We start from the raw sequence: 14,541 nt of genomic DNA on the forward strand, positions 1-14,541 counted from the left end.
CCAGTAGCATGACGGTGGGGAGGCTAGGGGAGAGTGTTGTTGCAACAACGCGAGTGCAGTAGCGCCGCTGGTCATGGGTGGTGGCAGCACACGGCCCGACAGGTGGTGGATCGGACTGCTCATGAGGAGGAAGAAGAAACACAACAGTTATTCCGATAAAGATCCGATGGCGAAAGAATGACTTTTTTCCAAGGGCCAAAAAATTGACTTACACCAAAAAAGTAAATTAGGCGTCTTACAAATAGTTGCCCCATTTATCAATAGACTGCAATCTTACCCATTTGGGACTTGCCCATTCAGTTCCTCAAACTAAACAAAAATGTATTCCCTCAAATAAAAATGTAAACTGTATATCATGTCTAGATTAATACTGTTTCACATCAAACGAGATACACTTTGCACATTTAGAAACAACAGCATATCACATCTAAGTAAGGTTGCCGCGTTACAAACTCACAAGTAAAACAGTGATTGTTTTAACCTGATCTCAAGCATCCACCAGGAAGCAAGAAGCTGAACCTGCGTGCGTTCTTGATCAAATAGGAAGGCAGGTGCATGGCCGACGCCGACCTGGGTATTGGCCCCATCTTCTTGAAGAGATCCCTGAAGGTGTACTCCTCGGGGAGCATGTCGAACAGGTCGGCGCCGGCGCAGACGACCCGCTGGATCCTCGCCGGGTCGAGGAAGCTCTGCCGCCGCACCCGGTCCGCGTGGCTGTACGCTCTCATCTTGAACGCGAACTCGGCGATCTCCCTGAAGCAGAAGCTGCAGTGCCACCCGGCGTCGGCCAGGATCAGGTCGCTCTGCCGGGAGTGCTGGTACGCCGTGCGCTCGCTGAAGATGTGCGCCGTCGCCCTCCAGCTTCCCTGGTCCACGGGGAACTCGAAGGAGTAGACGTAGTTCTCCAGCTGCAGGTGCATCACCGCCGGCACCCCGTCGCACCACCGCAGCAGCTGCACCGTCTCCGGGCTCGGGATCTCGTCCGCGTCCGCCATGATCACCACGTCCCCGCCCGCGACGCCCGACCGCCGCAGCAGCGCGTTCAGCGCGCGCCGGTGCCGGGCCTCCACGTCGAATGGCTGTTCCCGGCGACGAGACCCCGGTCTCGGTGTGGCGATGGGGAGCCTGTCGTAGACGATCTTGGACCTCGCGAACGCAAAGCGCTCCAGGTTCTCGGCGAAGGAGAGCGGCTTGGGGATGCCGGTGAAGGTGGCGTTGGCCTCCAGGATGACCAGCTTGTGGACGTAGGGGAGCAGCTCGCGGTAGCGGATCTCCAGGGTGTCCAGCTCGTTGTTGAAGAGGACGGCGTCGAAGACCCGGCGAGGGGAGGCGCGGGCGCGCCAGCCGTGGAGCGCGCACAGCTCGGCCATGGATGTGTTGGGGGCGTAGTAGTGCGGGATGACGGTGAAGGGCTTGGGCGGCGTGTCCCACAGCGGCCGGAGGAAGTAGGTAATGTTCCGGTGGTGCTGAGTTATGACAGCAACAATGGCCACCGCCGACAGAACCAGAGCAATGGCGGGTATCGCCGACTTCAACTTGGCAGGTAGTATGAGTCGTCGTCTCTTTCCTACGACTCTTGCTGCCAGGTTAAAAGGCCGATAATCCGAGCTTCCGGCCATGCTGATGAAGGATGATACAGATGCACACAAATGGAAATGAAATTAAGTTTCTTTCAGTAGCATAATATGACAGTTGTCCAATTCATGAAGCAATCTCTCTCTCTGTCTCTCTCTCTCTTACTGCGGCGCTGCAGTAAGTAACCTGCGTGATTTGGAGCAAGAAAAGAGCAGGGAATGAGCAATAAAGTGGTACAATTAAGAAGGGCTGCCATGCAACATTAGTAGTATGTCAGACAAAAATGGAAAGCACATATACAGGTAAGATTTTATTATTTTTTTGTTTGGGTAGGCAGCTTGTTACAAAGCCAGATTCAGAAGAAGATATCATGTTCCCCGTAGCGTTAGATGGGGGAAAAGAAGCAGATATGTACAAACAAGAAAGCAGAAAACTAAAGTAAAAGAGGAAAACCGAAGCAATAAAACCTGAGGAGATAAACAGAAGCAGATATGTGGCCTATCTATCTATTGTTCAGAAGGAGAGCTTCTTGAGACCACAAAACCTTACGGAGTTAAGCAACCTTGAGAGTGGTGACCCAATTCGGCCACACAACACACAAGCAGTCAGGCAGGATGGGGGCTGAGGGAAGGAGAAACATAGTTATTGAGAGAGGAGGAAGGATTGAGCACCAATTCAAAATTACTTGCAAAGTAGGTACCTGATGCGGAAGAAAGGATCCCCCAGCGCCAACGGAGGACCGGGCCGCCGCCGGACGGGAGGAAGACGAAGAAGAAGATTTCTAGAATGGAGTACTACTACTCCACTCCACGCCTTGCCTTTGGAGGATCCGTCCGGTCAGCCCGTCTGAAATACGTTTGGACCGACCGAAATGCTCTGACTTGATCTCCCGGCCCGCACCTATTTTATCTTTATTCCCTTTCTACCTCTCTCTCTTGCTCGTCGACCATGCAAAATTCCAAAGCTCGCTTCGACAGGGACTGCCCGGCCAGCACACGCCATTTACTCCTTCCTATGTACGCACTCTCACGTGTGGACTGTGGGCCCCGATCTCTCACGGTCACGGTGGAGTGCAAAACAGCCGCGGTCAGCCGGCCGGCCGTTTCTGCTGCTGATTGGTTCCGCCGGCCCACTCGAAACGGCAGATGAGACAAATTCTGTTTTTTGGGGAGGAAGATGAGACAAATTCAGCCAGGGCTTCTTTTCTAATCTAATCATCCTTCCTTCTCAATCGTTGCCCGGGTTTAGAGCATCTGCTGCAGCCCGACATGGCAGATTCAGGCTCTTAGATGTCTTATAAATGTCCTCGTCCTCAACCGAATATCTCATTAGCAAATCCTCAAGTCTATAAAATTGTAAAATCAAGTCCAATCTTTGCCGGAGTCCGTCCTTATCCTTGTTGTTCCCTTCCGTGCCCATATATGACGGCCGTGAGACCCGCGAAGCGAAGGCCCAGTCGCCATGAAGCCCACATGGGACAGGAGGCACCGCTGTCTCCTGCGCTCTAGTCTTCCTCATCAAAGGTCGCACCCTGGTCATCGCTCGTGGAGGTGAGATCGACGATAGACCCTTGGTGCTTGGAGGCCGGCACCTCCACCACATGGTTGCCGCACCAAGGGGTGCCGGTCACCTGTTGCGGCACCACGGCGGCGTGCAACTCCGCCTCCGTGGCCTCGGCCGCAAGGTGTACCGTAGCATCCTTCGCCCTCTGCCTCGCACGGCGGGCACGTTGCTCCATAACACCGAACGACCCATAATGCATGTCGTCGTTTACCTTCGACTCAAAGCGCAACGCAACGGGAATGACGCGCCATGCCGCCACTCAGGTGTTGGGGGCACCAGACAGACCGCACCGCGTCCAGCGAGGCCGCCAAGACGCGCATCCCACCACCAGGCCCGACGGATCCAAGCGCCATTTGTGCAAACACAATGAATTCCTACCAGATCGAGTATGTCCTTGATTGTGCGCGGAAAGCGAATAGCTAGGGAGTATTTTCAGAGAAAGTTGATTATAAATAGGTCAATGAACCACCTAGCTTTGGTGTTCGGTAAAACCAGACATAACTGTTACTTGATGGTAATGAAGTAACAAAGGCTTATCACATAATAGGCTTTCTGATTTGCAGTAAAAACATACTCCCTTCGTTCCTAAATATAAATCATTTTAGAAATTTTATTAGACTACATACGGAGCAAAATAAGTGAATCTATATTATAAAAAGCGTCTATATATATCCGAATGTAGTCTCTATAGTGGAATCTCTAAGGACTTATATTAGGGAACCGAGGAAGTATATATTACTACAATAGTACTAGGAGTACATGTCACTGTAAATGCAAATATTGCTCTGGCTTTGATTTACCTATCCCTGTCCTGATCACAGCAAACAGACATTTTATGACTAAACTCATAAAAACCCAAAATTTAAAAATTCATCCTAGCCTCCGCAGCATCTCAACGAGAGCCAAGTAGCACCGATTGACCTCTTTATGCGTTAGCAAATACTAGTGGTGCCAGATAAGCAGGTGGAATTCAACGAACATGAGCTTCTCCAAACATTCATTAGCCAGAACTAAGATTATAAATGCTCAACTTCAAACCAGATACTCCCTCCGTTCCTAAATATTTGTATTTCTAGAGATTTCAACAAGTAACTATATACAAAGCAAAATGAGTGAATCTACACTCTAAAATATGTCTATATACATCCGTATGTGGTAGTCTATTTAAAGTCTCTAAAAAGACAAATATTTAGGAACGGAGGGAGTAGAAATTAAACAAAAACACACACAGAATGGGACATCATGGAACATGAGCAGATATCGGAGGTAGAACATCCACCTGCCTGATACTATATACTCCTTCCGTTTCAAAATAGATAACTTAACTTTGTATTAAGTATAAAGTTGGGTCATCTATTTTGGAACGGAGGGAGTATGTAAGATAACCAAACGCTTGCACGCATGCGTACACACTGAAATTTGTTAGAATTATGTCGAATATTATTGTATAAGGTAGGTTACAGTTGGACTTGATTTGGACTGTGTGTAGACAGGGTAGGAGTTGTGTCCTAATAGGACACTTGTATCCTAGACCTCTCATATATAGTGGAGGTAGACACACGATGTAATCTATGCCAACATAATAGCACAGGCACGCAAGGGGAAGCCAGCGGCGTGTGCCGGCGCCCGGGTGGCCGGTGTGCGGTATTGTGACGGTGTCACGGGGAGGAGCGTCTGTAGTAAAGCCCCGGGGATGTAGCCATATTGGTGAACCTCGTTAACAAATCTCGGTGTCGTGCTCGTGTGATTGCTTGGTCTTCGGTATATCGACGGAGCGCCTCGAATTTATTCTAACAAATGGTATCATGAACAAGGTTCGATTTGAGGTTGCGGTTGTTGATTTAGAGGAGAAAAGTTCGACATGGATCGGCTGGTCAACACTGAAGATCGAGCCATCGAGATAAGTCGACGAGTTCATGAAAGCAATCGGATCAGCAGGCAGCGGCAGGAGCGAAGTGTCTCGACGAGATCGGATCTGGCGGCGGCGACAGTGCGGAGTTCGGCAGGAAGGCGCTACACGGCAGGGTGCTACGCGTCTAGGCGCGTGCGACCGCTGAGCGAGCGGGGCGGCTCACGACAGAGGCGCAAGTGCAAGGCGCTCAGGCGGAGGCCCGTGTGGCCCAACGGCCGGCTGCAGTCTACAGATATCTAGGCCTGACCCAGTGCGTCGCCGGCAGAGGCCAAAAGGGATCGTGATTACGTGACTCTTGGAGATTTGCTTTTGAAGAAAAAAGAAACGTCAGGTGCAGACCTGTCGTGGTGTGGTGCGTTCAGGCAAGAGGCAAATCAGTCAGCGAAACAAAAATTCATCAAAGGGAGAACCCATCGGAAGTAGCATAGGCTATGGTAGCAATATAAAAAAAAAAAGCATCGGGAGTTGTGCTTGAAGTGGAGCAGTACATGGAGCATTGTTGATCAAAGGCATCACGGGAGTTACTGCAACTTGGTTATCTTTCATGGGTCGGGCATACAATGACCGTAGAACCAATAGGGTACTAGGTTTGAAGCGCAGAAGTTCGTCGGGACCGAAAGCTTCAGGGTATGGCAGATAAGGATGCGAGATTTATTGGTGCAACAAGGATGCTTGAGGTCATTGCAGGAATTTAAGCCAGTTCAGATGGAAATATTGTGTGATGGATGGGAATTCGTCAAAGATGATTTGGAAGCCTGGAATGTGTTGCACAAAGAGGATCATGTTCTACAGGGCGTCGAGCAAGGCACGAAGTGTGGGAGGACATGATGCAGGGTAGAGCATGGTTGCAGTCGGATTATTTCGACTGGGTCGGACTGGACAGTCTGATGGACTGACGTGGATGTCGGTCAAAGCGGAAGACGACGGTGATTTCAGCGACTACGACATAGGAGCGTGATGCTGATAGTGATCGACTTTTGGGGCGTGGAAACACGTGGTGCAGGCTTGAGGGCTTGTGCGGCTTCGACAAGACTAAGGCGCAGGGTTGATTCAAGGCAGTGTACACATGAGAGCTTGAAGTCGACAGGGCGCGGGGTAGCACAGCTAGCTACATGGAGTCATGTTGAAGGTGGAGCTGGAGTCTAACGGAAGACTTCACTCTGTGCTGATGGAGGGGCTACGGTGTAAGATATTGGAGAATCGAAGCCTATTTCAGCGGGATAGCGAGAGACACATGGATCGGACTGGGGCCCAATGGTCTGATGGAGATGTGATACTCGGCATCGGTCGGTGATGATCGGTGGTTCTCTGTAGTGGGTGTTGAGGCAGTGTGGGCTAGCTACCCGGGAGACTCGACCAGGACAGCAGAGGCTCGACGCGGTGATAGCGGCTGAGGCGTGCGGTAAGCACGGGACACAGCGACAGGCCAAGGCACTGGTGGTCAGACATGTGGTCAGACAAATTGTGCAGGGGTGCTGAAGCAGTGTTGACGAGTACCAGATTCAAGTTGGTGACTGGGTCTATCGGTGCCGGAAGATGGACAGGAGTTGACCATGGAGAATCTGTGAAAGTGACGGAAAGTCTGAAATTGTCAAAAGCGGAGAGAGTACATGGCCGTATATTCTGTGGTGTTCGGTGCACATGGCAAAGTGCGGGTGACAAGTACAGAAGGAGGTGGAGTGCTATAGCTGTGGGACATGTCAGAGACTATCCGGGTGAGACAATTGTGAATTTGACTCAAAGTGACACAGGGCGACGGTGAAATTCCTTCAAGTTTCAGACAAACGGTCATGAAAGAGCGGTGATGTTGAGTTCAGGTAACTCTTATATGTGACACCCAATATGTGAGTTGTTCATTTTCACGCAGATTAATGATCAGTGTGTGATGGCGTTGAGCGGATACTCCGGAAGTTGGGAGCACAAAGTAGAGTAACGAGGAACTTAATTTTTGCTCGAGTGTTGACTGTGATGAAGACGAGAAGGGACTACAGTTGCAGGTGGAGTCACATGGAGTCTGGGAGTAGCAGCAGTGCTCATGGTGTATCTCAAGTCCAATGTACATGGAGGTTTGACGCACGGACGAATTCAAGGTGGTGGAGAATATTCGCCAAGGTGGAGTTTGTTAGAATTATGTCGAATATTATTGTACAAGGTAGGTTACAGTTGGACTTGATTTGGATTGTGTGTAGACAGGGTAGGAGTTGTGTCCTAATAGGACACTTGTATCCTAGGCCTCTATATATAGTGGAGGTAGACACACGATGTAATCTATGCCAACATAATAGCACAGGCACGCAAGGGGAAGCCGGCGGCGTGTGCCGGCGCCCGGGTGGCCGGTGTGCGGTATTGTGACGGTGTCACGGGAAGGAGTGTTCGTAGTCAAGCCCCGGGGATGTAGCCATATCGGTGAACCTCGTTAACAAATCTCGGTGTCGTGCTCGTGTGATTGCTTGGTCCTCGGTACATCGACGGAGCGCCTCAGATTTATTCTAACAAAATGCAAGCAAGATCAATTCGCAAGGGAGCCTGCCACAACATGCTTGCGTGAAAAATAAAGCAGAACAAATTGAATGAAACACAAGTCAAGTACTCATTAACCGAAGCAAGTCAATGTACCTTTCACCATTCATGCCGGTTGACGAATGTCCACAAGAATCAGATAATAGACAGGAGTTACCAAATTAAGAGATTAATTCTTACAAGTCCATTTCACAGCTGATCAGCGCATATGCTACATAGATGGTCAATCTCCTTGGTTGAACACACAAAATGCAAATACCTACAGTCCTACACCAGACAAGCCCTTTCTGCATTTCAGTCGCCAGAATAATGTAAAGAGGCCTGTGGAGCAAGCAATACCATCAGCCAAACAATTTTCTACTAGTCATTCAGGAGAATCCATTGGGAATTATTCTCATGACTTCTGTATGACTCGAATGAGAAACATTAGCTTCACCATTGTGGAAGTTAAATCATCTCAGAGTTATTAGGAAGAAACAACATAAGAAAAAGAAAACACTACGTAATTTGTAGCGTAGTATCACACATTCGACCTCAAATTAAGCAGTTTTTTGCTACATTTGATCTAAGTAGAAGCTAAAAGAACAATGGGCATATGAGAGGCTCATGGTCTTATGGAGTAGAAAAGAAGGGGCAGGTTTCTAGCTAAAGGCATACTTTTTAGAAATGCAAGACCCAGCTAGACACTAACAAATCGGAGCAAGGGATCATGCGTCTCGTCTTATTAACTGAAATTTCCTTAGATCCAAAATGACTGCCATTTTCTTTGTACTCTTCACAGCATCAAGCAATAATTTCAACACTACACCAAAGATTATGCTAGTGAAACTAAAAAGATCTTATTAGGGATGAAGCAGTTTTATGTGACGAATCTAGTCATGATTATGAAGTGCTATTAAACATCCATGATGGCCAAAATTGAAGAACTTAACTCCAGATAAAGCACGGCCAATGTATGTCGGACTGACCAAATTATGTAAGTGGCTAGTGGTCAATTACAAATATATGCAAGTTTAGCGGACAATGAGTGATGTGCTGAGAAAATGTTTAATAAAACCGCCTGAAACTATGAAAATTGCCCAACACTATGCTACTACAATAACTCGAAGTAAAACGATGATTAGCAGTATAAGATTTAACAAAACCACCTACAGTAACCGCCTTCCAGCAATGAACAATCATTAGTTCACTAGGTATCACAATGACCCAAAATAAGCAGCAATGTAAAATGGCATACCTATACAACCATATAAATAAAGGAAATCTGAAACCAGATATGCGGGTATTGTTCACTATCACTTATTTACTTGTGCAGACAGGACAACATGCAAATCACACTAGGACTTGATAGACCCATAACTACAGGAAAAAAATGTAGAAGGCAGCCACAACAAGTAAAACAAAAACAAAAATATAACCCTAAAGCACAATAAGGGTTAGTGCTTCATTTGCTACTACTTAATATGACAACATTCTCATTTCCAAGCAGGCACAAACATAAGCACAATATAGAAAGAGGAAGGCCCTAAGCTATTAGTCATCGGAGGGGCTAGAGGTAGAAGAACCCACATTACCAGAATAAACTTGGGAGTACTAAGGAGTAGGTAAACTGAAAGCAAGGAAGCTGGACGGAAGGGAGGGAATCAAAGGAGCATATCCAGTAGAGGAGGTAGAACATCAGTTGGAGATAAGCTTAATTGTTCAACCAACAGGTCAAATAGCATGTCCAACCAGACAATCATCTTACATATCAACCAAAAGCTCAGCCCCATCGTGTCCAACATCAACACGTGTTCCTACAAACATAAAAAGTCAAACAATGTGTCATGTGGGCAGAGAACATCGCCGCCACAAGGATAAGGTGAAAGAGCTCAAGGCTTGATCCTCAAGTCAGTCCCCCTGATTTCCATATCAAGAATATAAGATTGTTACTGCACCATATCCATATGATACATCTGAAGCTTTCGCATTTAATGGGAGCCCTACTCTATAACCAATACTAGCGATCAATAAGGCTGCTGCCAATACATGGGTGCTTAGATGAGGTTCTAAACACATTAAATAGCTTAGCAACTATACTCCCAAATGCATAGGTGCTTAGCTTATGGTTGCTAAGCTTGCTTCATTTAATGATTTAGCAACTAAAGCTCTTCATGTATTGGTGGGCTTCCTTCCTTTAAATGTTTTTCCTAGGTTCACGCGCTTAGCGTTGTTTCTTCCTAGGGTCACCACACTCATCTCTCTCCTCTTAAATAACATGCCACATCAGATTTTTTTGCCTACGTGGAAGGCTTAGCACCTGTACAAGGTGGAGCATTGGGAGGGGCCTAAAGCAGAAACGTGAGTTTAGGCTCAAAACCCTAAGCACACGAAGCCACGGCATTCCAACAAAAGATAAATAGAAACGAGCACGTGTCAACTAGGTATTAGAAAATCCATTGTTGTAAATTCAAGAAAAGCAACTCAATTTTGATACAGTAATACTCTACTTTCTCTAACAGATAAACATTAACGCACCTATGTCAAATATTTTATTCTTCCTCTATCTCTTCTACTTACAAAGGTTGAAGTTGGCAGTGAGTTCACATCTAGGACCAGCAAACTTCACAAATAAGCAAATGCACTTCTACCCACATGCAGGACCAACAAACTCCAGAAATAAACAAATGCACTGCTAGCTACCCCCCATGCAGGACAAGCGGCCTTCCAAGAAAAAATGCAGTTTTACTCACATGTGGGACCTAACACAAATAAACAAATACACTACTACTTTCATGTGAGACCAACACTTGTAAAAGGTACAAATAACAAATACTGGAATAAGACTCCAACTCAAAACCGCGCTCTTGGTTTTAGTTGCTATTCCCAACCAATACTTCTAGTTCTTCACCATAGCATAAGAGAGAGTGAACAAACTGTAAATTGTAATTCCAACAGGACGATAGACCTCTATTGCTAGTTTGCTACCGGATCCACGACCTCGTGCACTCTCCTTACTAATTTCTATCCTCTTTTGTTTCACAGTTCGAAATGTTGTATCACTTTAAATCTAGCAAAGGACCTACTTTTCTTAATGTTATCCAAGGCTTGCCACATGCAAAACTCTCTTTGTAATATTGTATTTTCGCTATGATTTTAACCATGAACGGCCCAACAGCCACATGACACCAACGTCTTTCAACGATATCCTAAACAAATGGCTTAATTCCTCATACTTTTTTGGTGGCTTCATAGAAATGCATGGGCATTGTGCTAGTTTACTGAATATTCCCATAACAGCGTATACTCATTAATATCATAAAAATGAAGAACATGGATAAACATACTGTTAACTGGTCAGAATGGACAAGTTATCTAGAGCTATCCTGAAGCTCATTCTACGCCATATCGGAAAATAAATCTCATACTAATAAATCTTGGTAACATGTTGGATCATGATTTAAATCATCTTTAAATAATTTTAGCACGAAAAGATGAAAATGAACTCCGCTTATTAGTGTTTACTGGTACAAATAGACTTGCCACATAGAGAGCAATCCTACAGATGATAAATGAATAATTACTCATAATTTCAAACAAAGTGGTTATTTTTTATTTGAACTTTGTTAGAAATATCAGCAGAGGTAACGTACAGAACAAAATAAATATAACTAAGCCTAATCTTCAAAGGGTTTAAGCCAGTTTTCATGTAGTCGACTTCCAGCTGTTGTGTATCTCCTCTTCAGGAAAAAAAATGGCACGTCAGATATGCACTAACATTACCATTTGAGAATTATATCATCCTTCAACAGGCAGGAAACAATAAATTCTATAAAGGGATTTGACAATCTTGTAATCACTGTATATATTTCTGGAACACATACACAGGTAAGCATTGTTTTATCGTATGGATATTCATATAATAAGACAATGATGACAGTTTGCTAGTTCTGACTTAAACCACAAAAATAACTAGAAGAAGCTAACCAATTGCAGCCTAGTGCCTGGCTACAGAACATAAAGAAAATGAAATACCAGAATATATTTTTGTTAGTCAATCATAATCATTACATAGAAGAGACCACACACACATCAGAACAAGACACTGCAGAACATCATCGATGTACATTGAAGAGGCCATGAAGCAACAAAAGAAACAAATTATATGATAGTAATTCAAATTGTTGGCTTAACACGGAATGACGAGAGCGTAATTTCATCAGCCAATTGTTGAATAATAATTTGTTTTTTTTGTATCGACAATGTAATCCATGGTATTACCTGCAGTGTAGACACTTTCGAATGGATGATAGTGAGAACATCTTGCGGTGGTTTCGGCAAGCTTCTTGAAATTCAATGAGTCAAGGTGGATCATGAAGATGCCATTAACTGTCCAAATGAACACGGCATTATTCTGCTCAGCAAACCCTAGTATCGACAGGGCTATGGGGTTTTTATCCTCCGACTTCAGAGAAAGTAGCTTGTCCAGTTGAATAGTTCTTCCAAGCTCCCATGAAGCAACACCATCACAATCTGTCTTCCTCTTCCATAACTGAGCAGCGTAGTCTGACACTGACATGAAGAGGAAACCCAGCCCGCCGCCCTCGGCCCTCATAACCTGGAAGTAGTTGCCCTGGCCATACATATCCACTGGCGGCACTCGTATCACAGCTAGGCTCTGCTTCTCCAAATCAAACTTGAGAATTCCACCAAAATTCCTAGAAAGCATCCGGTGAAGTGAGTCTCCAACCAGCACAGCATCAAGCTCATAAAGCATGGTGTTGGGAGAACCGCTCACATCAGGTTGGTATGGAAGCGGCGTCGAGATACGATCTCCCCATAAGCCGGTCTTTGACGAGTAAACACAGGCAACCGCACGTGTATGTTGCTCGTCATCCGAATGTCTCACCACCAAGACCACCTGGAAGTGTTTGTCTCCGGTGGCGCGAAGCACCGCCCCGTGTGTCCCGTCGAACCCCGGGGGAACGGCAATGCGGTGCTGGTCTCCGGTGACGGGGTCCCACACCACGACCTGGAAACGCTTCATAGGCCAGAAGAGTAGGAGGCCATGGCGGCACCCAAGGGAAAGGCGGTAATCTTCGACGTCGTCGAACGGCAAGGAGAAGCGCCCGGGAGGGACGCAAGTGGGGGCATCCAGAGTTGGTAGGAACTAGGAAGGACAGATCATCGTACTTGTCGAAGAAACCGAGGAGATGAGGGTTGCGGCGGTGGCGGAGGCGGAAGCGGCGGAAGAAGCCGGGGTCGGAGACGATGCTGCGCCAGCGCTTGCAGACGAGGGACGCGCGCGGGAGGGAGGAGGGCTGCGGGGAGAGGCGGAGCAGGATCTCGGAGAGCAGGTCGCTGTCGTCCAGCGGCCCGGCCGCCGGCGAGCGGACGCAGCGGCGGCTGCGCATCTCGCGTGGGGAATGGGCGAATGGGGTAAATTGTCTCTCATGCGACGTCGTTGGTGTGAATTGTCTCTCATGCGACGTCGTTGGTTGTAATAGCTCTTATGCGACTTCTGTGTTGGAAAAAATAGCTCCCATGCGACACTGCTGCCTAATCCAAAGACACATGTTTAAAACTCGAATCAGGTGAGCGGGACCCATAGCGTGGGACCCACTAACTTATCCAACTCAGCATTGGTCAGGTGAACGAGACCCACAGCGTGGGACCCACTAACTTATCCAGGTCAGCATTGGTACAAGAGGACACCGAGCCGTGCCCCGAGCCGTGCAGCACCTGAGCCCATCCTCCCCCCTCCCCCCTCCCCGACCGTTGTTGTTCTTCTTCTCCGGCGACGACGTGCAGCAACGCCGTTCCGGGCCGCAACCTAGCAATGTCGAGCTCCACTTCAGCCTCCCGCCGCTGATGGCCGCGCTATGGCGCAGTGCCCATGACAAGGTGCCCTGCATGTCCACGTATCGCACCCCTGAAGTGGCTAGTCACAACGACCGACAAGAATGGCAACCTTGGGCGGGAATTCGTGAAATGCGAGAGCAAACCAGAGCAGGGAAAGGTGAGATTTTACTTCTCAATATGCCAATTTTGGTTTTTGTCTCCCAATTTCATATTTGCCCAATTTTCCCCATTTTTCATTGGATTTGGGATTTAGGGTTCATCTTTCCAATTTTAGAAATTGAAGCAATGCACCCATTTTGAGTGGCTAGATGAGTACATAGAGCGGATTCAACTGGAGGGTGCATCAGGGGAGCTCGATTTGCCGTTGGAGGCGGAGAAATTGGGCAAGTTTGGATCGGGTGCGCCTGGATCTGGGGCCCCTGGATCTGCCCATTCCATTGGGGCTACTGTGGGGGATGCGGTAGTGACGGTAGAGCTGAAGAAGCTGAACAAGCAGATGAAGAAACTCATCGAATTGCAGAAGTAGGGAAATTTGATGGGGCTGATGGCCGGACTTTTTTATGTTTGTGTAATTGCTCTCGCATTTGTTTATGTGATAATAATTAGTCGTAAGTGAATAGATTGGACATCATTTGTAATCGTGATGATATGTATATTTGAATAAAAGTGTTGCGTTGTACGAATTCAGCATGTCCTCTCCACTCTGTTTCGGCTCCGTTTTTTTAGTTCTTCAGTTCGTCATCAGTTTCAGTTTCAGTGATAGAGGGAGAAAAGGAAAAAAAAGGTTCGTACACAGTTGCCCGAAAAGGCCAGGCCCATATAGAAGTTAGGCAGGGCCGAATAGAACATATCCAGGCCCATTGATAAAAGAAGTGTAGCTAGTGCAAAAAAAAAGTGCACACGGTCATTGACATCGATATATCTTTTCGGCTTTAGGTTATTTCACAAATTTTAAGTTTCCTGCAGTTACCTTTTTTGAGATAACTCATCTGATAATTATTTGAGCTATTTTTATGCATAAGCTATCGTGTCCGATGGTAGGGTCCCATGTTGTTTCGGCTAAAACAAAAGGTTGGTTCTAGTTAGCAGTCTAACTTGCAGTCTTTGTGAACCAAAAAAGTTGCAATTAT

General features: G+C 46.8%; 1 protein-coding gene and 1 pseudogene across 5 annotated transcripts; both read right to left on the reverse strand.

Annotated features, from left to right (window-relative positions):
- Positions 1–253: 253 nt before the first annotated feature.
- On the reverse strand, positions 254–2,557 carry LOC125516035 (uncharacterized). Of its 5 annotated transcripts, none has more exons than XM_048681520.2 (3): positions 2,276–2,555; positions 2,125–2,196; positions 254–1,761 (listed from the first exon to the last, which is right to left on the reverse strand). In XM_048681520.2, exon 3 carries the CDS (start codon positions 1,617–1,619, stop codon positions 477–479), a length of 1,143 nt encoding a protein of 380 aa, XP_048537477.1. In that variant the 5' UTR covers positions 1,620–1,761; positions 2,125–2,196; positions 2,276–2,555; the 3' UTR covers positions 254–476. The 5 variants fall into 5 exon arrangements, with proteins under 5 accessions (XP_048537477.1, XP_048537478.1, XP_048537476.1 ...); XM_048681521.2 differs by having other exon boundaries at positions 2,120–2,196; XM_048681519.2 differs by having other exon boundaries at positions 2,043–2,196.
- Positions 2,558–11,886: 9,329 nt separating this feature from the next.
- LOC125516508 (putative F-box protein At3g16210) lies at positions 11,887–12,963 on the reverse strand (annotated as a pseudogene).
- Between the last annotated feature and the right edge of the window lie 1,578 nt (positions 12,964–14,541).

This window comes from Triticum urartu, chromosome 6A (genome assembly GCF_056163025.1).
Source record: "Triticum urartu cultivar PI428250 chromosome 6A, HENAU_Tu73, whole genome shotgun sequence".
NCBI classification, from domain to species: domain Eukaryota; kingdom Viridiplantae; phylum Streptophyta; class Magnoliopsida; order Poales; family Poaceae; genus Triticum; species Triticum urartu.

Excerpts from the sequence above, each read along its gene's own strand:
- LOC125516035 (XM_048681522.2), bottom strand. The coding sequence starts at position 1,619 with ATGGCCGGAAGCTCGGATTATCGGCCTTTTAACCTGGCAGCAAGAGTC.